This window comes from Salvelinus namaycush, chromosome 10 (genome assembly GCF_016432855.1).
Source record: "Salvelinus namaycush isolate Seneca chromosome 10, SaNama_1.0, whole genome shotgun sequence".
NCBI lineage: Eukaryota > Metazoa > Chordata > Actinopteri > Salmoniformes > Salmonidae > Salvelinus > Salvelinus namaycush.
Genome location: NC_052316.1, coordinates 37,560,347 through 37,585,657, shown reverse-complemented (window position 1 = coordinate 37,585,657; position 25,311 = coordinate 37,560,347). Strand labels below are relative to the sequence as shown.

Sequence of the window (25,311 nt, the reverse complement as noted above, 5' to 3'; positions counted from 1 at the left end):
TAGTGGTTGTAGTTCTGGGACCTGACCAGTAGTGGTTGTAGTTCTGTGGCCTGACCAGTAGCCAGTAGTGGTTGTAGTTCTGTGGCCTGACCAGTAGCCAGTAGTGGTTGTAGTTCTGGGACCTGACCAGTAGCCAGTAGTGGTTGTAGTTCTGGGACCTGACCAGTAGCCAGTAGTGGTTGTAGTTCTGTGGCCTGACCAGTAGTGGTTGTAGTTCTGGGGCCTGACCAGTAGCCAGTAGTGGTTGTAGTTCTGGGACCTGACCAGTAGCCAGTAGTGGTTGTAGTTCTGTGGCCTGACCAGTAGTGGTTGTAGTTCTGGGGCCTGACCAGTAGCCAGTAGTGGTTGTAGTTCTGGGGTCTGACCAGTAGCCAGTAGTGGTTGTAGTTCTGGGACCTGACCAGTAGCCAGTAGTGGTTGTAGTTCTGGGACCTGACCAGTAGTGGTTGTAGTTCTGGGGCCTGACCAGTAGCCAGTAGTGGTTGTAGTTCTGGGACCTGACCAGTAGCCAGTAGTGGTTGTAGTTCTGTGGCCTGACCAGTAGTGGTTGTAGTTCTGGGGCCTGACCAGTAGCCAGTAGTGGTTGTAGTTCTGGGGTCTGACCAGTAGCCAGTAGTGGTTGTAGTTCTGGGACCTGACCAGTAGTGGTTGTAGTTCTGGGACCTGACCAGTAGCCAGTAGTGGTTGTAGTTCTGGGCCCTGACCAGTAGCCAGTAGTGGTTGTAGTTCTGGGACCTGACCAGTAGCCAGTAGTGGGTGTAGTTCTGTGGCCTGACCAGTAGCCAGTAGTGGGTGTAGTTATGTGGCCTGACCAGTAGCCAGTAGTGGGTGTAGTTCTGTGGCCTGACCAGTAGCCAGTAGCGGTTGTAGTTCTGGGACCTGACCAGTAGCCAGTAGCAGTTGTAGTTCTGGGACCTGACCAGTAGCCATTCGTGGTTGTAGTTCTGTGGCCTGACCAGTAGTGGTTGTAGTTCTGGGACCTGACCAGTAGTGGTTGTAGTTCTGGGGCCTGACCAGTAGCCAGTAGTGGTTGTAGTTCTGGGGCCTGACCAGTAGCCAGTAGTGGTTGTAGTTCTGGGACCTGACCAGTAGCCAGTAGTGGTTGTAGTTCTGGGACCTGACCAGTAGCCAGTAGTGGTTGTAGTTCTGTGGCCCGACCAGTAGCCAGTAGTGGGTGTAGTTCTGTGGCCCGACCAGTAGCCAGTAGTGGTTGTAGTTCTGGGGCCCGACCAGTAGCCAGTAGTGGTTGTAGTTCTGTGGCCCGACCAGTAGCCAGTAGTGGTTGTAGTTCTGTGGCCCGACCAGTAGCCAGTAGTGGGTGTAGTTCTGTGGCCCGACCAGTAGCCAGTAGTGGTTGTAGTTCTGTGGCCCGACCAGTAGCCAGTAGTGGTTGTAGTTCTGTGGCCCGACCAGTAGCCAGTAGTGGTTGTAGTTCTGGGACCTGACCAGTAGCCATTCGTGGTTGTAGTTCTGTGGCCTGACCAGTAGCCAGTAGTGGTTGTAGTTCTGGGACCTGACCAGTAGTGGTTGTAGTTCTGGGACCTGACCAGTAGCCAGTAGTGGTTGTAGTTCTGGGCCCTGACCAGTAGCCAGTAGTGGTTGTAGTTCTGGGACCTGACCAGTAGACAGTAGTGGGTGTAGTTCTGTGGCCTGACCAGTAGCCAGTAGTGGGTGTAGTTATGTGGCCTGACCAGTAGCCAGTAGTGGGTGTAGTTCTGTGGCCTGACCAGTAGCCAGTAGCGGTTGTAGTTCTGGGACCTGACCAGTAGCCAGTAGCAGTTGTAGTTCTGGGACCTGACCAGTAGCCATTCGTGGTTGTAGTTCTGTGGCCTGACCAGTAGTGGTTGTAGTTCTGGGACCTGACCAGTAGTGGTTGTAGTTCTGGGACCTGACCAGTAGTGGTTGTAGTTCTGGGACCTGACCAGTAGCCAGTAGTGGTTGTAGTTCTAGGACCTGACCAGTAGCCAGTAGTGGTTGTAGTTCTGTGGCCTGACCAGTAGTGGTTGTAGTTCTGGGGCCTGACCAGTAGCCAGTAGTGGTTGTAGTTCTGGGACCTGACCAGTAGCCAGTAGTGGTTGTAGTTCTAGGACCTGACCAGTAGCCAGTAGTGGTTGTAGTTCTGTGGCCTGACCAGTAGTGGTTGTAGTTCTGGGGCCTGACCAGTAGCCAGTAGTGGTTGTAGTTCTGGGACCTGACCAGTAGCCAGTAGTGGTTGTAGTTCTGGGACCTGACCAGTAGCCAGTAGTGGTTGTAGTTCTGTGGCCCGACCAGTAGCCAGTAGTGGGTGTAGTTCTGTGGCCCGACCAGTAGCCAGTAGTGGTTGTAGTTCTGTGGCCCGACCAGTAGCCAGTAGTGGTTGTAGTTCTGTGGCCCGACCAGTAGCCAGTAGTGGTTGTAGTTCTGGGACCTGACCAGTAGCCATTCGTGGTTGTAGTTCTGTGGCCTGACCAGTAGCCAGTAGTGGTTGTAGTTCTGGGACCTGACCAGTAGTGGTTGTAGTTCTGGGGCCTGACCAGTAGCCAGTAGTGGTTGTAGTTCTGGGCCCTGACCAGTAGCCAGTAGTGGTTGTAGTTCTGGGACCTGACCAGTAGCCATTCGTGGTTGTAGTTCTGTGGCCTGACCAGTAGCCAGTAGTGGTTGTAGTTCTGGGACCTGACCAGTAGTGGTTGTAGTTCTGGGACCTGACCAGTAGCCAGTAGTGGTTGTAGTTCTGGGCCCTGACCAGTAGCCAGTAGTGGTTGTAGTTCTGGGACCTGACCAGTAGCCATTCGTGGTTGTAGTTCTGTGGCCTGACCAGTATTGGTTGTAGTTCTGGGACCTGACCAGTAGCCAGTAGTGGTTGTAGTTCTGTGGCCTGACCAGTAGTGGTTGTAGTTCTGGGACCTGACCAGTAGCGGTTGTAGTTCTGTGGCACAGCTAACTGGTCATTCTGGGCAAGCTGCAGTGATAATGTATGGCTGGCGGGGTATTGGGGCTGTGGGGTGATGATCAGTTTCCATTTCTACAGTTTGCTATAGGCAGTCAAAAGATGCAGCTTGCATACCAAACTGATGTTAGCATCTTGTTATTTAGCCCAGGCTGAATGATGCTGGGGATACTCCAGTAGTGGAATGGTTGGTTGTCTGCTTGTGTAGAAAGGGCTGTCACAAACAGTCTTCAGTTCCTTCCAACGCCTAATTGGCCTGTGGGTTGAATGTGTCAAAGTCATATTTCTTTATATTCCTTTGGCTGTCAGGTAGGATTATAATTTGGACGATATTAACTTTTGGGTGGTTGGCATTGATTCCGGACTGGGGCCCACCCAGCAGGATATGTGGAGAGTGGCAGAACCTGTGAGGTGGACCTCAGGTTACTTAGAGGTTGGTTAGAGTGTAGCTAGGTCATAGACTATGACTAAGAGGGCCTCCCGGGTGGCGCAGTGGTCTAAGGCACTGCATCGCAGCGCTAGCTGTGCCACCAGAGACTCTGGGTTCGCGCCCAGGCTCTCCACATAGCCGCGACCGGGAGTTCAGGCTGCCTGAGATGGTTTGCTCAGCATATGTGGGAACTCCTTCAAGACTGTTGGAAAAGCATTCCAGGTGAAATAAAATATATTGTTTAACACTTTTTTGGTTACTACATGATTCCATATGTGTTATTTCATAGTTTTGATGTCTTAACTATCATTCTACAATGTAGAAAATAGTACAATTAAAGAAAAACCCTTGAATGAGTAGGTGTTCTAAAACTTTTGACCGGTAGTGTACTTATACAGCTGATTAAACCACTGTTTAATTGTAATGTGGCAGCCATATTGGATTTGGAGTAAAATCTGGGGGGGTAATCTAATTGCAAGAGTAGGGGCTAAACATATAAAATCCACAGACAAACCTTTGATACGAAAAAATGACAGTTTTCGGTGTCTGAGCCCACTTGCCTTAGAGCCGATTACAATAGTCACAACATCAAACTTGTAACTGTATACATTTTTCTCAGGCAGGACAATACAGCACTGAATGAGAGCAAATTTCACTTGTAAAGTTGTCTATTGAACAGCTACCAGTTATGTTTACATGTATGAGAAATATTAATTGTTATCATAACTAACGTTAGTTAAAGAAAATATTTCATACACCTGCCAGACGAACAAGGCCCACAGGCAAGATGCAAATGAGTTCTAGACATGACATTTCTAGGATTATTAAATTATTCTAGTCAATGTAAAAAACCCTGTAGGTGAATAAAAAAATATATATCAAAAGGCACTCTTCTAGCTCCATAAATGATCTCAGAGGATGGTGATTTGAGTGACCTATTGAAGATTCCTCTTTATGGTGGAGAAAGAGTTTAAAGAGAGAGAGCATGTTGTGCGTGATGGGGTGACTCTGAACAGCGTGAGGTAGGCAGGCAGATAGGTAGGTAGGCAGGTAGGTAGGTAGATCCTACCGTTCCAGGACAGCTCTCAGGGCGGGGCAGCCTCTTTCCCTCCTCCAGCGCCTTGACCAATCGCGTCACAGTCATCTGACCCTGAGTGGGACCAATCATCTTCAGGAACACCTGTGGGAACAGGTCGGGGGGAGGGGAGAGCAGAGATAAGTCACCATGGAGACGTGATGAAATGAAATGACCCCTGAAATCTAGCCAGTCAGGACTGGAGTGACTTAGTTGTATTGTTGTCACCAACATTCAGAAGATATTAGTCATCGAACCTTAACTCTACATTACATTTAACATTCTATAATCTATTTCAAAACAGTCTGTAGACAACATACAATGCCTTCAGAAAGTATTCACACTTCACACACTTTTGTTGTGTTACAAGGTGTGATTACAATGGATTTAATCGTTTTTTTTTGACAATGATCTACACAAAATACTCTATAATGTCAAAGTGGAAGAAAATGTAACATTTGTAAAACATTTATGAAAAATAAAACAGTAATATATCTTGTTTAGAGAAGTATTCAACCCCCTGAGTCAATACATGTTAGAATCACCTTGGGCAGTGACTACAGCTGTGAGTCTTTCTGGGTATGTCTAAGAGGTTTGCACATCTGGATTGTAAAATATTTGCACATTATTATTTTTAAATTCTTCAAGCTCTGTCAAGTTTGTTGCTGATTATTGCTAGACAGCCTATCCATAACCTAATGCAGTCACCAGTCAAATATAAAGAGTGGTACTCAGTGATATGTTTGGGGCAAATCCAACAACACAACACTTTGAATTCAGGACATATTTTTCATTTCTTTGCCACATTTTTTTGCAGTTTTACTTCCCTCCAATCCCGGCCTTATTGCAAACAGGATGCATGTTTTGGAATATATTTATTCTGTACAGGCTTCCTTCTTTTCACTCATTTAGGTTAGTATTGTGGAGTAACTACAATGTTGTTGATCCATCCTCAGTTTTAAAGTCACCATTGGCCTCCTGGTGAAATCACTGAGCGGTTTCCTTCCTCTCCGGCAACTGAGAAGGACGCCTATCTTTGTAGTGACTGGGTGTATTAATACACCATCCAAAGTGTAATTAACAACTTCATCATGCTCAAAAGGATATTCAATGTCTCCTTCTTTGCGAGCCATTGGAAAACTTCCTTGGTCTTTGTGTTTGAAATTCACTGCTCGACTAAGGGACCTTACAAATAATTGTATGTGTGGGGTACAGAGATGAGGTACTCATTCCAAAATGATGTTAAACACTATTATTGCACACAGAGTGAGTCCATGCAACTTATGTTACTTGTTAAGCACATTTTTACTCCTGAACGTATTTAGGCTTTCCATAACAAAGGGGTTGAATACTTACGGACAAAATGTTGTATTAATTTGTAAACATTTCTAAACAATATCATTCCAATTTGACATTATGTGGTATTGTGTGTCAAATTCAGGTTGTAACGCAACAAAATGTAGAAAAAGACAAGGGGTGTGAATACTTTCTGAAGGCTCTGTATAAGACAGTAATATCTAATTGATATTAAGTCAGATGAGAGACTACTTGTTCCTTTACTGTAAATTGAACAGGGTGGTAAAGGGTATTAATAAGACCCAATGGATATGTACTAATCATGGCTACTTGGTGTGGATGAGGGAGGACATATTGTGACAGTTCGTCTGAGCAATCAGGGAGATGCACATGTGTGTGTATTATGGCACAGGCTGGCGGGAGTGGGCAGAGTCACCCTGGGCATTGACTGGCGCCATCTGCCTCAATCAGGAGATGGAAGGCCGTGCCGTCAGGCCTGTGTGTGTACTGACCGTCATGGGGCTGATGGCAGAGTCACAGTAGGTGAGTAGTTCATACATCGTGACACCGAAGGACCAGACATCAGAGGCCAGGTAGAACTTACAGTGGACCAGACACTCTGGGGCATACCTGGCACAGGCGGAGAGGAGAGAGGACACACATGTCATTACATTACCATTACATAATGGAGTCATTATCAATTTCAAAGAGCAGCTTTCTTTCCTTTCCCTCTCATATCTCTTCCCCTCTCTGTACTACACTTTGTCTTATTTTCCCTCCCTCCCTCACCAGAACACAGGGCTGTCCAGGTCATCTTTGACCGTGTAATATCCCTCGTTGTCCTTGATGCTCTTGGTAAGTCCGAAATCTCCGATCTTCACCGTGCTCTCGTTCTCCACCAGAACGTTCCGGGCCGCCAGATCCCGGTGGATGTAATTCCGAGATCCAAGATAGTCCATTCCCTGGACAAAGGGGAGACACAGAGATGGTTGGAATTTATCCTATCCATAACATCCCCTTAATATCTCCATAATATTCCCATAACACTGTCAGATCTAGGGATCTGTTCAACCAGGGTTAATGGTCAGAGTTAGGGGTACGTTAGGCAGCGGCGCTAGTGTTAGGGGTACGTTAGGCAGCGGCGCTAGTGTTAGGGGTACGTTAGGCAGCGGCGCTAGTGTTAGGGGTACGTTAGGCAGCGGCGCTAGTGTTAGGGGTACGTTAGGCAGCGGCGCTAGTGTTAGGGGTACGTTAGGCAGCGGCGCTAGTGTTAGGGGTACGTTAGGCAGCGGCGCTAGTGTTAGGGGTACGTTAGGCAGCGGCGCTAGTGTTAGGGGTACGTTAGGCAGCGGCGCTAGTGTTAGGGGTACGTTAGGTTGCGGCGCTAGTGTTAGGGGTACGTTAGGTAGTGGCACTAGTGTTAGAGGTATGTTAGGTAGCGGTGCTAGTGTTAAAGTACCTGACAGATCTGGACAGCGTAACTGAGCAGAGTCTTCAGGCTGGTCTGGCTTTTGTTGCGGGGGAGGTACTCCTTCAGACTGCCAGCAGGCAGGTACTCCATGATCAACTTGATGGCTCTGCCTCCTGCACACAGACAGATAGAGAGGATGGAGTGAGGCAAAGCAGAAGGTGTGTGTTCAGTAGGTAGGTGTGTGTGTGGGTGTTCAGTATGTGCAGATGTGTGTGTGTATACGTGTGTGTGTGCGTATACTCTGCTCACCCTCCTCCTGACAGATGCCTTTGTACTTGACAATGTTGTGGTGGTAAAGTTCTTTAAGGATTCCTATCTCACACCAGAGGTTGCTGCTCTGTTCCTCTCTGTTCTCTGGCTTTAAACTCTTCACTGCTACCAGCTCCCCTGTCCGGTCCCCTCTGGGGTCATACCGACACAGCTCCACCTTGCCAAAGTGACCCTACACACACACACACACACACACACACCCACACAGAGAACATTCGTATCACATCATACTCACATAAACATTAACATTACTTGCATATGCGCACGGTCTCTGGAATGGTCAAACACAACGTGTGTTACCTCTCCTAAATCTCGAATCTTCTTGAGGAACCTCTTCTCGAACACAGTGGGGTCGACCTCCAGAGTGGGTACAGGCTTGATAGAGGGGTCTGATGGAGGGATACACACTGTTACACACTGACAACACACTGACAACATACACACACATTGTTGCACACTGAAAACATACACACTGTTACACACTGACAACATACACAGTGGGTTGATTCAGCTAAGCAACAGCACCAGTATGATGGATGTCTAACTGCGACATGACAGCAGTACCTCATTCTCGCCACCGTGTGGGAGTATTGAGGCAATATATATATCCATGGGGCCCAGTTTAGGGGGAGCTGTGAAGCGTGAACCCAGTGAACGCCACAACACTCATACACACACTCTTGCAATCTCTCTCTCTAGCTAGCGCTGAGAAACAGCTGCCATCTCTCTCTGTTTCATAATTTTCCTTCAATTCGAAAGAGGCTTAACTTCTCTAGGATAGGGGGCAGCATTTTCACGTTTGGATGAAAAGCATACCCAAATTAAACTGCTAGCTACTCATCCCCAGAAGATAAGATATGCATATAATTAGTAGATTTGGATAGAAAACACTCTGAAGTTTCTAAAACTGTTTGAATCATGTCTGAGAGTATAACAGAACTTATTTAGCAGGCGAAACCCCGAGGACAAACCATTCAGAATTTTATTTCTTGAGGTCACTCTCTTTTCAATGGATTTTCATTGGGAATACAGATTTCTAATTGACCTTCTTGCAGTTCCTACCGCTTCCACTGGATGTCAACAGTCTTTAGAAATTGGTTGAGGGTTTTTCCTTTGTGTAATGAAGAAATACGACCATTTTGAATCAGGGTCACTTGTTGTGTCCTGTTTGTTAGAGCCACATGACCAGAAAGCTAGCTACAGTTTGTTTTAATCCTGTATTGAACACAGATCATCCCGTCTTCAATTTTATCGATTATTTACGTTAAAAAATACCTAAAGTTGTATTACAAAAGTAGTTTGAAATATTTTGGCAAAGTTTACAGGTAACTTTTGAGATATTTTGTAGTCAAGTTTCACAATTTGGAACCGGTGTTTTTCTGGATCAAACGCGCCAAATAAATGGACATTTTGGATATATATCGACAGAATTAATCGAACAAAAGGACCATTTGTGATGTTTATGGGACATATTGGAGTGCCAACAACAGAAGCTCATCAAAGGTAAGGCATGAATTATATTTTTATTTCTGCGTTTTGTGTCGCGCCTGCAGGGTTGAAATATGCTTCTCTCTCTGTTTACTATGGTGCTATCCTCAGATAATAGCATTGTTTGCTTTCGCCGAAAAGCCTATTTGAATTCTGACATGTTGGCTGGATTCACAACCAGTGTAGCTTTAATTTGGTATCTTTCATCTGTGATTTAATGAAAGTTTGATTTTTATAGTAATTTATTTGAATATGGCGCTCTGCATTTTCTCTGGCTTTTGGCCAAGTGAGACAGTAGCGTCCTGCCTAAACTCAGATTTTTGGATATAAATATGAACTTTACCGAACAAAACATACATGTATTGTGTAACATGAAGTCTTATGAGTGTCATCTGATGAAGATCATCAAAGGTTAGTGATTCATTTTATCTCTATTTCTGCTTTTTGTCACTCCTCTCTTTGGCTGGAAAAATGGCTGTGTTTTTCTGTGGCTATGTACTGACCTAACATAATCGTTTGGTGTGCTTTCGCCGTAAATGCTTTTTGAAATCAGACATGTTGGCTGGATTCACAACAAGTATAGCTTTAATTTGGTGTCTTTCATGTGTGATTTCATGAAAGTTAGATTTTTATATTAATTTATTTGAATTTGGCGCTCTGCATTTTTACTGGCTTTTGGCCAAGTGGGACGTTAGCGTCCCACATATCCCAGAGAAGTTAATGTATCTCACTGGAGAAAGCATCCGAGCGAACACAACAGTGGCCCTCTTTCTCAGTATATGTAGGCCATCTATCTGAGCAAAAAGGGAATGACATCGTTGCCACCCGTAGCATTGAATGCAAGAGAAGCCAGCGAGCATTTGGCCTCCCTTAATTACATTTTTTAAATAATATTAGCCAATCAGCGTTGAGCTAAACTGAGTGAGGTTAACTGTGAATGGTCCTGGCGTGCCAAAAAAAAAAAGTGTCAAGGGAAGCCAGTTTGGATTCACACCAAAAGCAAAACGTAATTTACAAAAAAATATATAATTGTTGCATCTCCTTGTGTTGTGGTCCTCCGGTGGCTAGCTAGCTAGTGACAATTGTCCCTTTCTTCAATTAGCCATGGATGGAGATAGGGATTTGGTTTTACTTCATTCTGGCCAATGATCCAACCATAATTGTGCCCCTGGCCTGAGAGGATGGAAGTTCAATGTAGCTAGCTAGTTATTTAGACTAATGTTAACTAGCTGGCCTGGCGCATCGTTGCCAGGTAATGAAAGGAAGTTAGGATAGCTAGCAAGCATTTTAGCCAGGTAGCTTAGGACATCAAAAGCTAAATGTTTCGGCAACATGAACGAGAAGGTTGTCATTGGTGTTTCTCTACAAGTAGGGTGAGTCAGCAGTTTTTTTCCCAGTGATTTTACCCATGCACTGCTACTGCTCACTGACACACACACACACGTACTCTGTTCCTCCAGGGTGTCTATGTCTCTGACGATGGCCCTGAAGAACGGGCGTTTGCGGGGGTCGAAGGTCATACAATGGGTCATCAGTTCAGCCAGCTCTTTGCAGTCTGGAGTAGCTAACTGACACTCTGCTGCATAGAACCTCTCTTTCTGCTCAGGGAGAGAGAGAGGGAGGTGAGGGAGAGAGGGAGGGAGGGGTAGGGACAGGGAGGGAGGGGTAGGGACAGGGGGGCGAGGGAGGGAGTGGGGAAAGAGAGAGAGAGTAGCTTAAGGGTATCTGATACTTTGTGTCCAAACTGGCAATACATGGCATATACAATACAATACATGGCATATACACACCAATACATGGTGTGAGGGTGTAGGATAAAGTAGATTAAGGTGTGCTTGTGTGTATACAGTATGTACCTCTGTGAGTTTCTTGTCTTTGAGAGGCACTTCTCCGTCATAGCAGATCTCCCACAGTGTTGTGCCGAAGCCCCATTTATCAGCCGCTACACTCAGGTTGGCAGAGTCCTTCACACACTCTGGAGCAATCCAGGGGATCCGGTCCACACACTCTGCAGGTTGAGACACACACACACACACACACACACACACACACACACACACACACACACACACACACACACACACACACACACACACACACACACACACACACACAGTATGTGTATGTAAACACAGTACAAACATTTAGTCATAACACAAACAAACAGTCACATGCGGTGCAGAAACCAAAACACTATTGTAGTGAACACACGATAATGAACCCTCATCTGTTTGGGGAAGGAGTTTGTCATTTTTAATATGTCTGTAGTCCTGTCTTTCCTCACTGACACCTTTACTGTATTACAGTAAAGTAACCCTCTCTGACTGTCTCCATCTCTAACCCTCTCTCTGACTGTCTCCATCTCTAACCCCCTCACTCCATCTATAACCCCCTCTCTCCATCTCTAACCCTCTCTCTCTGACTGTCTCCATCTCTAACCCTCTCTCTCTGACTGTCTCCATCTCTAACCCCATATCTCCATCTCTAACCCCCCCTCTCTGACTGTCTCCATCTCTAACCCCCTCTCTCCATCTCTAACCCCCTCTCTCCATCTGTAACCCTCTCTCTCTGACTGTCTCCATCTCCAACCCCCTCTAACTGACTGTCTCCATCTCTAACCCCCTCTCTCTGACTGTCTCCAAGTTCTTCCCACAAGCCCTGACGTCACTTCCAGCTGACAGGAATCCACAGCCCTACCATGCCAGTAACAAAGAGAGGGAGGGAGGGAGGGAGAGTGTTCCCATCTGTCAGATCCAGTGGTCCCAGTGGACATTAACACTGTTTGGTCTGTTTAACTGTCTTCACTCAGCCACAAACACAGTAAATGTTTACCAAACATAAATATGCCATTGGGGGGAAATATGGAATGTGAGCTGTGCCCTTGTATAGTCTTGTTCCCAAAAACATTCTCCTGGGCCACAAACCTTTCAGAACTCAACATACTGTACAATAAATTCTACAATCTCAAATTGAGCCTTTGTCCTATCTGAACTCAAAGTGGATCCCTACACATCTGCAAAATAAGATACGCTGCTCTGGATAACAACACAAATGGAAATGGAACATGATGGTTGTCTTGCACTCAATGTGCATCATTTGCCAAACAAAATGATTCAATGAAGTCTTACCCTCTCTGGTCAACACAGTGATGGGTATGCCGGGGTCGCTGAGTTTGATGAAGGGTCCTCCCTCACTGTCCACTCCGTCTCTGGCTAGCAGGATGTTCTTGGTACACACAAAGCCATGCACTAGCTTCTTATCCTCCTACACAGACAGAGACAGAGATCGTCTGTAAGAGCTTTGCACACCTGGATTGTACAATATTTGCACATTATTCTTAAATAAATTCTTCAAGCTTTGTCTAGTTGGTTGTTGCCATAGATTTTCAAGACGATTTAAGTCAAAACTGTAACTAAGCCACTCAGGAACATTTAATGTTGCCTTGGTAAGCAACTCCAGTGTATACTTGGCTTGTGTTTTAGGTTATTGCCCTGCTGAAAGGTGAAATTGTCTCCCAATGTCTGTTGGAAAGCAGACAACCAGATTTTCCTCTCAGATTTTTCCTGTGCTTAGCTCCTTTCCGCTTATTATCCTTGCCAATGACAAGCAAATCCATAACCTAATGCACCCACCACCATGCTTGAAAATATGAAGAGTGGTACTCAGTGATGTGTTGTGTTGGATTTACCCCAAACATAACGCTTTGTATTCAGGATATTTCTTTAACAATTTCTTTACAGTTTTACTTTAGTGCCTTATTGCAAACAGGATGCATGTTTTGTAATATTTTTATTCTGTTCAGGCTTCCTTCTTTTCACTTTGTCATTCAGGTTAGTATTGTGAAGTAACTACAATGTTGTGGATCCATCCTCAGTTTTCTTCTATCACAGCCATTCAGCTCTAACTTTTTTAAAGCCACCATTGGCTTCATGGTGAAATCACTGAGTGGTTTTCTTCCTCTCTGGCAACTGAGTTAGAGGAAGGACGCCTGTATCTTTGTAGTGACTGGGTGTTTTGATACACCATCCAAACTGTAATTAATAAGTTCACCATGTTCAAAGGGATATTCAGTGTCTGCTTTTTTTCCAACGTCTACCAATAGGTGCCCTTATTTGGGAGGCATTGGAAAACCTCCCTGGTCTTTATGGTTGAATCTGTGTTTGAAATTCACAACTCGAACTGAGGGACCTTACAGATGAGTGTATGTGTGGGGTACAGAGATGAGGTAGTCATGAAAAAAATTCTGTTAAACACAGAGTCCATGCAATTATTATGTGACTTGTTAAGCACATTTTTACTCCTGAACTTATTTAGGCTTGCTATAACAAAGAGGTTGAAGACATTTCAGAGTGTGTTTTTCTTACCAGGTAGCTGAGAGCGCTGGCCAGTTGTTTGGCCACCTGGAACTTCCATGGTGTACTGAGAGGACTGCATTGTCTCCGCATGAACACATCCAACGGACCTAACTGGACAAACTCCTCCACCATGATATCTGGGAGAGAGAGAGAGAGACATGGATAGGGTTGCAAAGGGTCGGAAACTTTCCGGTACATTTCCGGAATTTTTCCATTGGAAGTCAAGCCCAGGAATTTGGGGAATTTAGCATAAATTCATCAAAAAAAGTTAGCTTATAACCGTGAACCTTTTTGTGGGATACTCATAAGGCAATTCTAGGTCTTGTAGCATATTTTGGTTAAACTATCCCCAATTCAATGTAATTGCAACCCTCTGCATGCACAGTGCATTCTTCCATCACATGTACAGCTGATTCTCAAGATCTTGCACACTAATGAGATGCTATTTAGCCCACACTACTACACTGTCTGAGCCAAGGACTACATGCTTTCTGGTAAGATCTGATTACAATACTGGGTGGGGTGAAAATATTTTCTATGACATAACAGATTTTTTGTTAACTAGTAAATAGAGCCTACAGCAAAGTGTGTTTAAATAATTTCTAACTTAACAATTTCTGCTAGTTAGTTTTTGCTACAATGTGGGTTTTAGCTTGCTTGAGCCTGCTAACTGAGGAGTGTTAATTCACCTGTTTCCATACATGTTTCATTTAAAAAAATGTATCTTACAAAGGACTTGTTTAATCTAACTGCTTAACTATTTATCTGTACATGTAATTGTATTTGTTGTTTTTTTACAACTTTTTTTCTGATATTTACAGGAAAATGCCACAGGCACTATCTGATGTGTGGAGACATTTCACTGCAACTAATGTAGAAGGAAAATCTGTGTACATTTGCAAATACTGTGCCAAATCATATGTGAAGAATGCAACAAAGATGCAGAATCATCTGGCCAAGTGCATAAAGTTCCCTCAGCGCTCACAAAACAAGCAACCTCTGACAAAAGTCCCTCTACTTCTATTCGAGGTGAAAATGATGAATCAGACACCTTATCGGCAACAGCTCATGGTCCTCCTGGAATCAGACGTTTTTTTGACTCAATGGAGGAACGTAGTCAGAGAAATGGTGATGAATGTCTTGCTCGAGCTGTGCATGCAACTGATTCACCTCTGATGCTCACAGACAATGTGTATTTGAAGAGATTTCTGAATGTTCTTCACCCAGCATACACCCCTCCAACCAGACATGCTTGATCTACTCATTTGCTGGATGCAGAGTCCAACAGAGTTCAAGTGAAGGTCAAGCAAATCATAGAGAAAGCAGACTGTATTGCAAACATTTCTGATGGGTGGTTGAATGTTCTTGGGCAAGGAATAATTAACTACATCATCTCCACCCTTCAACCAGTATTCAGGAGTAGAAATGTACTTAACAATACACAGACACACCAGTTTCTACATTGCAGATGAGCTGAAGGCAGTCATCAATGACCTTGGACCACAGAAGGTATTTGCACTGGTGACAGACAATGCTGCGAACATGAAGGCTGCTTGGTCTAAAGTGGAGGAGTCCTACCCTCACATCACACCCATTGAATCTGCTCCTCAAGGACATCATGGCACTGAAAACAATGGATACACTCTACAAGAGAGCAAAGGAAATGGTTAGGTATGTAAAGGGTCATCAAGTTATAGCAGCAATCTACCTCACCAAGCAAAGTGAGAAGAATAAGAGCACCACATTTAAGCTGCCCAGCAACACCTGTTGGGGTGGTGTTGTCATCATGTTTGACAGTCTCCTGGAGGGGAAGGAGTCTCTCCAAGAAATGGCCATATCACAGTCTTCCGATATGGACAGCCCCATCAAGAGGATCCTCGTGGATGATGTATTTTGAGAGAGAGTGGTAAGCAGCCTGAAACTCCTGAAACCTATAGCAGTAGTCATTGCACGGATTGAGGGAGACAATGCCATCCTGTCTGATGTTCAGACTCTGCTTGCAGATGTAAGAGAAGAAACCCGTACTGCCCTGCCCACTTCACTGTTGCTCCAAGCAGAGGAAACTGCAGTTCTGAAATACATCAAAACGCTTGAAGACGTCTGCCTGAAGCCCATATACGCTGCAGCGTGCATGTTGGACCCCAAGTATGGTGGCAAGAGTATCCTGTCTGATGCAGAGATCAACAAGGCCTATGGTGTCATCACTACCGTGTCTCGCCCCCTTGGCCTGGATGAGGGCAAGGTTCTTGGCAGTCTGGCGAAGTACACATCCAAGCAAGGGCTTTGGGAAGGAGATGCAATATGGCAGTCGTGCAAATATATCTCATCAGCCACCTGGTTAAAGGGACTTTGTGGATCTGAGGCTCTTTCCCCTGTTGCCTCCATCATCCTCCAAATCCCACCAACATCAGCTGCCTCAGAGCGCAACTGGTCCTTGTTTGGGAACACACACCAAAGCACGCAACAGGCTGACCAATACAAAGGTTGAAAAATTGGTGGCCATCCAGGCAAATTTGAGTTTTTTTGAGCCTGACAACAAGCCATCCTCAACAGGGTTGGAAAGTGACAGTGAAGATGAGGCTTCAGAGTCTGATGTTCAAGAGGTGGATATTGAGGAGGTCCCATGGAAAGTTTCCACCTCTGAAATGTGCAACCCTAGACATGGTGGAACTCCAGTGGAAGCTGCTGAGGGAAGGACGGCTCATAACAATGGCTGGAATAGAGTGAATGAAATGGCATCAAACCATGTGTTTGATACCATTCCACCTATTCCGCTCAAGCCATTACTATGAGCCTGTCCTCCCCAATTAAGGTACCACCAATCTCCTGTGCTAGATAGTCAATACACATTTACATACACACTTCGAGGCAAGCAACACTAAACCATGCATGAGAGCACCAGCTGTTCCGTACAAAAGTGTGATCTCGCTCTCCATACCTGATGTTAGTAAGACCTTTAAACATTCTCAAGGTCGCAGGGCCAGACAGAAAACCAGGACGCGTACTCAGAGCATGCGCTGACCAGCTGGCATGTGTCTTCACTGACATCTTCAACCTATCCCTGACCAGGTCTGTAATACCAAGTTGTTTAAAGCAGACCACAATAGTGCCTGTACCCAAGGGTAATTTGCCGAAATGACTATTTCCCTGTATCACTCACATCTATAGCCATGAAATGCTTTGAAAGCCGGGTCATGGCTCACATCAACACCATCATTACAGACACCCTGGACCAACTCCAATTTGCATACCGCCCCAACAGATCCACAGATGATGACATTTCTATTGCACTCAACACTGCCCTCACCCACCTGGACAAAAGGAATACAGTGCATTTGGAAATACTTTTTCCATATTTTGTTACGTTACAGCCTTATTCTAAAATGTTTTTTTTATATTTTTAAATCCACCTTATTAATCTACACACTATACCCCCTAATGACAAAGCAAAAATAGTTTAGATTTTTTTGCAAAAAATAATAATAAATGAAAGTAACATTGCATAAGTATTCAGACCCTTTATTCAGTTCTTTGTTGAAGCACCTTTGGCAGCGATTACAGCATCGAGTCTTCTTGTGTATGACGCTTAAAGCTTGGCACACCTGTATTTGGGGAGTTTCTCCCATTCTTCTCTGCTGATCCTCTCAAGCTCTGTCAGGTTGGATGGGAAGAGTCGCTGCACATATGTTTTCAGGTCTCTCCAGAGATGTGTGATCGGGTTCAAGTCCGGGCTCTGGCTGGGCCACTCAACATTCAGAGACTTGTCCCGAAGCCACGTCTGCGTTGTCTTGGTTGTGTGCTTAGGGTTGTTGTCCTGTTTGGAGGTGAACCTTCACCCCAGTCTGAGGTCCTGAGCATTCTGGAGCAGATTTATCTTTCCCTCGATCCTGACTAGACTCCCAGTCCCTGCTGCTGAAAAACATCCCCATAGCATGATGCTGCCACCACCATGCTTCACCTTACGGATGGTGCCAGGTTTCCTCCAGACGTGATGCTTGGCATTCAGGCCAAAGAGTACAATCTTGGTTTCAGATCAGAGAATCTTGTTTCTCATGGTCTAACAGTCCTTTAGGTGCCTTTTGGCAAAATCCAAGCGGACTGTCATGTGCCTTTTACTGAGGAGGGGCTTCTGTCTGGCCACTCTACCATAAAGGCCTGATTGGTGGAGTGCTGCAGAGATGGTTGTTCTTCTGGAAGGTTCCCCCATCTCCACAGAGGAACTCTTTCAGAGTGACCATCGGGTTCTTGATCACCTCCCTGACCAAGGCCCTTCTCCCCCGATTGCTCAGTTTGGCTGGGCGGCCAGCTCTAAAAAGAGTCTTGGTGGTTCCCAACTTCTTCCATTTCAGAATGATGGAGGCCACTGTGTTCTTGGGGATCTTCAATGCTGCAGACATTTTTTGGTACCTTTCCCAGATCTGTGCCTCGACACAACCCTGTCTCAGAGCTCTACGGACAATTCCTTCGATCTCATCGCTTGGTTTTTACTCTGACATGCACTGTTAACTATAGGACCTTATATAGAGGTCTGTGCCTTTCCAAATCATGTCCAATCAATTGAATTTACCACAGGTGCACTCCAGTCAAGTTGTAGAAACATCTCAAGGATGATCAAGGGAAACAGGATGCACCAGAGCTCAAATTTGAATCTCATAGCAAAGGGTCTGAACACTTAAGTAAATAAGGTAATTCTGTTTTTACAAAAATGACTAAAACCCTGTTTTCGCTTTGTCATCAAGGGGTATTGTGTGTAGATTGATGAGGAAAAACATTTATTTAATCATTTTTAGATTAAGGCTGTAACTTAACAAAATGTGGAAAAAGTGAAGGGGTCTGAATACTTTCCAAATGCACTCTACCTACAGTATGTAAGAATGCTGTTCATTGACTACATCTCGGCATTCAACACCATAGTGCTCTCAGGACCCTGGGACTGAACACCTCCCTCTGCAACTGGATCCTGGGCCTCCCCCAGGCAGTGAGGGTAGGAAACAACACATCCGCCACTTTGACCATCAACAAAGGTGCCCCTCAGGGGTGTGTGTTTAGTCCCTTCCCGTACTCCCTGTTCACGCACGACTTCAAGGCCACGCACGCCTCCAACACCTTTATGAAGATTGCTGGCGACACAGCTGTGGTAGGACTGATCACCGACAATGATGAGGCAGCCTTAAGGTCTTCATTTTATTAGATTTTTACCCCTCTTTATCCCCAATTTCGTGGTTTCCAATTGGTAGTTACAGTCTTGTCTCATCGCTGCAACTCCCGTACAGACTCGGGAGAGGCGATGGTTGAGAGCCGCGCGTCCTCCGAAACACAACCCAACCAAGCCACACTGCTTTTTGACACAATGCCCACTTAACCTGGAAGCCAGCCGCACCAATGTGTCGGAGGAAACACCGTACACCTGGCGACCGTGTCAGCATGTACTGCGCCCAGCCCACCACAGGAGTCGCTAGTGCACAATGGGATAGACCCTAACCCGGACGATGCTGGGCCAATTGTGCGCCACCCCATGGGTCTCCCGTTCGCGGCCGGCTGCGATAGAAGCTGGACTCGATCCCAGAATCTTTAGTGGCACAGCCTTAGACCACTGCGCCACTCGGGAGGCCAGCCTAAAGTTCTACCACTGTACCATCGAGAGCATCTTGACTGCTTGCATCACCGCTTGGTACGGCAACGGCAAGGCACCCGAACGCAAGGTTCTACCGAGGTGGTGAGTACAGCTAAGTACATCACTAGGGCCGAGCTCCCTGCCATCCAGGACCTCTATACCAGTCGGTGTCAGAGGAAGGCCCAAGAAATGGTCAGACTCAAGCCATACTGTTCTCTCTGCTACCGCATGGCAAGCGGTACTCATGCACCAGTCTGGAACTAACAAGACCCTGAACAGCTTCTATCACCAAGCCATAAGACTACTAAACAAGACTGCTAAATAGCTTATCAAATGGCTACCAGGACTACCTGCATTGACCCCCATTTTTGCACTCTCTCTCTTGCACTGACTCTATGCACACACACACTGGACTCTACCCACACACCCATACACTGACACCCCAACACACACTGGACTCTACCCACACACCCATACACTGACACCCCAACACACACTGGACTCTACCCACACACCCATACACTGACACCCCAACACACACACACACACACAATGCGCACACATGCCTACTGACACCACACACTTTCACACCCATCACATAAGCTGCTACTACTGTCTATTATCTATCCTGTGTGCTAAGTCACTTTACCCCTACTTACAGTATACTGCTGCTACTGTCTATTATCTATCCTGTTGCCAAGTCACTTTACCCCTACTTACAGTATACTGCTGCTACTGTCTATTATCTATCCTGTTGCCTAGTCACTTTACCCCTACTTACAGTATACTGCTGCTACTGTCTATTATCTATCCTGTTGCCTAGTCACTTTACCCCTACCTACAGTGGGGCAAAAAAGTATTTAGTCAGCCACCAATTGTGCAAGTTCTCCCACTTAAAAAGATGAGGCCTGTAATTTTCATCATAGGTACACTTCAACTATGACAGACAAAATGAGGGGAAAAAATCCAGAAAATCACATTGTAGGATTTTTAATGAATTTATTTGCAAATTATGGTGGAAAATAAGTATTTGGTCACCTACAAACAAGCAAGATTTCTGGCTCTCACAGACCTGTAACTTCTTCTTTAAGAGGCTCCTTTGTCCTCCACTCGTTACCTGTATTAATGGCACCTGTTTGAACTTGTTATCAGTATAAAAGACACCTGTCCACAACCTCAAACAGTCACACTCCAAACTCCACTATGGCCAAGACCAAAGAGCTGTCAAAGGACACCAGAAACAAAATTGTAGACCTGCACCAGGCTGGGAAGACTGAATCCGCAATAGGTAAGCAGCTTGGTTTGAAGAAATCAACTGTGGGCGCAATTATTAGGAAATGGAAGACATACAAGACCACTGATAATCTCCCTCGTTCTGGGACTCCACGCAAGATCTCACCCCGTGGGGTCAAAATGATCACAAGAACGGTGAGCAAAAATCCCAGAACCACACGGGGGACCTAGTGAATGACCTGCAGAGAGCTGGGACCAAAGTAACAAAGCCTATCATCAGCAAGGGCATTGAAGATGAAACGTGGCTGGATCTTTCAGCATGACAATGATCCCAAACACACCGCCCAGGCAACGAAAGGAGTGGCTTTGTAAGAAGCATTTCAAGGTCCTGGAGTGGCCTAGCCAGTCTCCAGATCTCAACCCCATAGAAAATCTTTGGAGGGAGTTGAAAGTCCATGTTGCCCAGCAACAGCCCCAAAACATCACTGCTCTAGAGGAGATCTGCATGGAGGAATGGGCCAAAATACCAGCAACAGTGTGTGAAAACCTTGTGAAGACTTACAGAAAACGTTTGACCTCTGTCATTGCCAACAAAGGGTATATAACAAAGTATTGAGATAAACTTTTGTTATTGACCAAATACTTATTTTCCACCATAATTTGCAAATAAATTCATTAAAAATCCTACAATGTGATTTTCTGGACACACACACACGAACGAAGGGGTAGATGAAGGAAACAGGAAATCAGGGAGGGAAAGGGAGAGAGTTAGGCAAGATAAAACACATTGACATCCCAGTCAGCCTGTACATTCCTAGGTTCCTGCCTTTCTAGGGAGTTTTTCCTAGCCACCGTGCTTCTACATCTGCATTGCTTGCTGTTTGGGATTTTAGGCTGGAATTCTGTACAGCACTTTGTGACATCTGCTGATGTAAAAAGGGCTTTAGAAATACATTTGATTGATACATTAAGTCACATGCTATTGACTGGAACTGATTTCATTTCACTGAGAATGGATGCCTCAAACAACACACACACAACATATTCTGCCTGGCTACCACAACAGTAAGACTGGTTTGTCATTTGTTGGGGAAAACAGTACAGCTACATTACTGTACTCATACCAAACATCTCCCACTAACTGGTTTAGACAGGTAAATCGTGTTCAGAGGGTACAGCACAGTATAGATTAATCTCAAACTGAACACTAAGTCCTTTATCGAGTGATCGAGTGCTGAAAGTGATCGGTTTGAGATTCAACGTACTATTCCATACTGAGTCAACAGCTCATGGGGAATTCATTATTTATAAATAATGACAAGTCCCATCATATCTGCTGATCTACTACTGCAATACTGTAGTATAGGTCCTGTATGAACACTGCACAGGAAGAGAGGTTTATAGGGTCATGTGTGTGTGTGTGTGTGTGTGTGTGTGTGTGTGTGTGTGTGTGTGTGTGTGTGTGTGTGTGTGTGTGTGTGTGTGTGTGTGGGTGTGTGTGTGTGTGTGTGTGTACACTCACTCTCAAGGTGGCGTACACAGACTCCATAGAGCAGGGCGATGTGCTTATGGGAGACCTGCCGCATCATACTAGCTGTCTCAAAAAAGGCCTGGGGAGAGAGAGATAGGAAGAGACAGGAGAGAGAGGGAGAGACAGAGGGGGAGGACAGGAGAGAGTGAGAGGCAGAGGGAGAGAGAGGGGGAGGACAGGAGAGAGGGAGTGAGAGGGAGAGACAGACCGAGATGGAGGACAGGAGAGCGGGAGAGAGAGGGAGAGACAGAGACAGGGGGTGGGGGGGCAGGAGAGAGGGAGAGAGAGGGAGGACAGGAGAGAGAGGGATAACAGGAGAGAGGGATAGGAAGAGACAGGAGAGAGAGTGAGAGGGAGAGACAGAGGGGGAGGACAGGAGAGAGAGAGTGAGAGGCAGAGGGAGAGAGAGAGAGCGGGAGGACAGGAGAGAGGGAGTGAGAGGGAGAGACAGATGGAGGACAGGAGAGAGAGAGAGAGAGAGAGAGAGAGAGCGCGAGGACAGGAGAGAGGGAGTGAGAGGGAGAGACAGATGGAGGACAGGAGAGAGAGAGACCGAGATGGAGGACAGGAGAGAGGGGGAAAGACAGAGGAGAGACAGGGGGTGGGGGGGCAGGAGAGAGGGAGAGAGATGGAGGACAGGAGAGAGAGAGAGACAGAAATGGAGGACAGGAGAGAGATAGGGAGAGACAGAGAAGGAGAGAGAGATAGAGAGGGAGAGACAGAGACAGGGGTGGGGGGGCAGGAGAGAGGGAGAGAGAGGGAGGACAGGAGAGAGAGGGATAACAGGAGAGAGAGGGATAGGAAGAGACAGGAGAGAGAGTGAGAGGGAGAGACAGAGGGGGAGGACAGGAGAGAGAGAGAGTGAGAGGCAGAGGGAGAGAGAGAGAGCGGGAGGACAGGAGAGAGGGAGTGAGAGGGAGAGACAGATGGAGGACAGGAGAGAGAGAGAGAGAGAGAGAGAGAGAGAGCACGAGGACAGGAGAGAGGGAGTGAGAGGGAGAGACAGATGGAGGACAGGAGAGAGAGAGAGACCGAGATGGAGGACAGGAGAGAGGGGGAAAGACAGAGGAGAGACAGGGGTGGGGGGGCAGGAGAGAGGGAGAGAGATGGAGGACAGGAGAGAGAGAGACAGAAATGGAGGACAGGAGAGAGAGAGGGAGAGACAGAGAAGGAGAGAGAGATGGAGATGGAGAGACAGGGAGAGACAGGGGGTGGGGGGGCAGGAGAGAGGGAGTGAGAAGGAGAGGCAGAGGGAGAGGCAGAGATGGAGGACAGGAGAGAGAGACAGATGCAGATGGAGGACAAGAGAGAGAGAGGTAGAGACAGAGGGAGAGACAGCGGAGGAGACAGAGGGAGAGATGGGGGGCAGGACAGAGAGAGGGAGGCAGAGGGAGAGACAGAGATGGAGAACAGGAGAGGGAGTGACAGAGGGGGAGACAGAGAGTCAGAGTTAGCTAATATGGAATGTGGCAAAATACTGACACAGTCTAATAAAAGGCATGAGCTGGTGCACCCCCAGAGAACATTATTTAGTGCTGACGTGCTGACTAACAGAGAATACACTGGAAGCTATTTAAATAAAGAGAGTCGCACACACATATACAGTTGAAGTCGGAAGTTTACGTACACTTAGGTTGGAGTCATTGAAACTCGTTTTTCAACCACCCCACAAATGTCTTGTTAATAATAAGTTTGGAGGAAAAAGGGGGAGGCTTGCAAGCCGAAGAACACCATCCCAACCGTGAAGCACGGGGGTGGCAGCATCATGTTGTGGGGTGCTTTGCTGCAGAAGGGACTGGTGCACTTCACAAAATAGATGGAATCATGAGAAAGGAAAATTATGTGGATATATTGAAGCAACATCTCAAGACATCAGTCAGGAAGTTAAAGCTTGGTCGCAAATGGGTCTTCCAAATGGACAATGACCCCAAGCATACTTCCAAAGTTGTGGCAAAATGGCTTAAGGACAACAAAGTCAAGGTATTGAAGTGGCCATCAAAAGCACTGACCTCAATCCCATAGAAAATTTGTGGTCAGAGCTGAAAAAGCGTGTGCGAGCAAGGAGGCCTACAAACTTGACTCAGTTACACCAGCTCTGTCAGGAGGAATGGGCCAAAATGCACCTAACTTATTGTGGGAAGCTTGTGGAAGGCTACCCGAAACGTTTGACCCAAGTTAAACAATTTAAAGGCAATGCTACCAAATACTAATTGAGTGTATGTAAACTTCTGACCCACTGGGAATGTGATGAAAGAAATAAAAGCTGCAATAAATCATTCTTTCTACTATTATTCTGACATAAAGTGTTGATCCTAACTGACCTAAGACAGGGATTTTTTACTAGCATTAAATGTCAGGAATTGTGAAAAACTGAGTTTAAATGTATTTGGCTAAAGTGTATGTAAACGTACGACTTCAACTGTATACATACATACATACATACATACATACATACATACATACATACATACATAAAGTTGGAATCGGCTGAACTTTGATAATTGAGATAGGAAATGAAAGAGAATTGGTTTTATGTCTCTGAAGAAAGACAGATGGCTTCGGAATGTGTTGGGGGGATGAGATGAGAGCAACGTGTGAAACAGGGGAGACAGATGGCTGTGGAATGTGTTGGGGGGATGAGATGAGAGCAACGTGTGAAACAGGGGAGGCAGATGGCTGTGGAATGTGTTGGGGGGATGAGAGGAGAGCAACGTGTGAAACAGGGGAGACAGATGGCTGTGGAATGTGTTGGAATGTGTTGGGGGGATGAGATGAGAGCAACGTGTGAAACAGGGGAGACAGATGGCTGTGGAATGTGTTGGGGGGGATGAGATGAGAGCAACGTGTGAAACAGGGGAGACAGATGGCTGTGGAATGTGTTGGGGGGATGAGATGAGAGCAACGTGTGAAACAGGGGAGACAGATGGCTGTGGAATGTGTTGGAATGTGTTGGGGGGATGAGATGAGAGCAACGTGTGAAACAGGGGAGACAGATGGCTTCGGAATGTGTTGGGGGGATGAGATGAGAGCAACGTGTGAAACAGGGGAGACAGATGGCTGTGGAATGTGTTGGGGGGATGAGATGAGAGCAACGTGTGAAACAGGGGAGACAGATGGCTGTGGAATGTGTTGGAATGTGTTGGAATGTGTTGGGGGGGGATGAGATGAGAGCAACGTGTGAAACAGGGGAGACAGATGGCTGTGGAATGTGTTGGAATGTGTTGGGGGGGGATGAGAGGAGAGCAACGTGAGAAACAGGGGAGACAGATGGCTGTGGAATGTGTTGGGGGGATGAGATGAGAGCAACGTGTGAAACAGGGGAGACAGATGGCTGTGGAATGTGTTGGGGGGATGAGAGGAGAGCAACGTGAGAAACAGGGGAGACAGATGGCTTTGGAATGTGTTGGAATGTGTTGGGGGGATGAGAGGAGAGCAACGTGAGAAACAGGGGAGGCAGATGGCTGTGGAATGTGTGGAATGTGTTGGGGGGGATGAGAGGAGAGCAACGTGAGAAACAGGGGAGACAGATGGCTGTGGAATGTGTTGGAATGTGTTGGGGGGGATGAGAGGAGAGCAACGTGAGAAACAGGGGAGACAGATGGCTGTGGAATGTGTTGAAATG

At 46.1% G+C, this 25,311-nt stretch overlaps 1 protein-coding gene across 1 annotated transcript in view; it reads right to left on the bottom strand.

The window, feature by feature from the left end:
- The window catches only part of jak1 (Janus kinase 1), a 91,060-nt gene that overhangs the window by 6,597 nt on the left and 59,152 nt on the right, over nt 1–25,311 (bottom strand). Inside the window, exons 13-23 of the mRNA XM_039002827.1 lie at nt 21,681–21,768; nt 13,321–13,448; nt 12,085–12,220; nt 10,813–10,964; nt 10,404–10,554; nt 7,769–7,857; nt 7,448–7,640; nt 7,187–7,311; nt 6,517–6,689; nt 6,240–6,357; nt 4,426–4,536 (exon numbers count right to left, since the gene is read on the bottom strand). Of these exons, the coding sequence (XP_038858755.1) occupies nt 4,426–4,536; nt 6,240–6,357; nt 6,517–6,689; nt 7,187–7,311; nt 7,448–7,640; nt 7,769–7,857; nt 10,404–10,554; nt 10,813–10,964; nt 12,085–12,220; nt 13,321–13,448; nt 21,681–21,768 (1,464 nt within the window). The remainder of the gene's footprint in view (nt 1–4,425; nt 4,537–6,239; nt 6,358–6,516; nt 6,690–7,186; nt 7,312–7,447; nt 7,641–7,768; nt 7,858–10,403; nt 10,555–10,812; nt 10,965–12,084; nt 12,221–13,320; nt 13,449–21,680; nt 21,769–25,311) is intronic.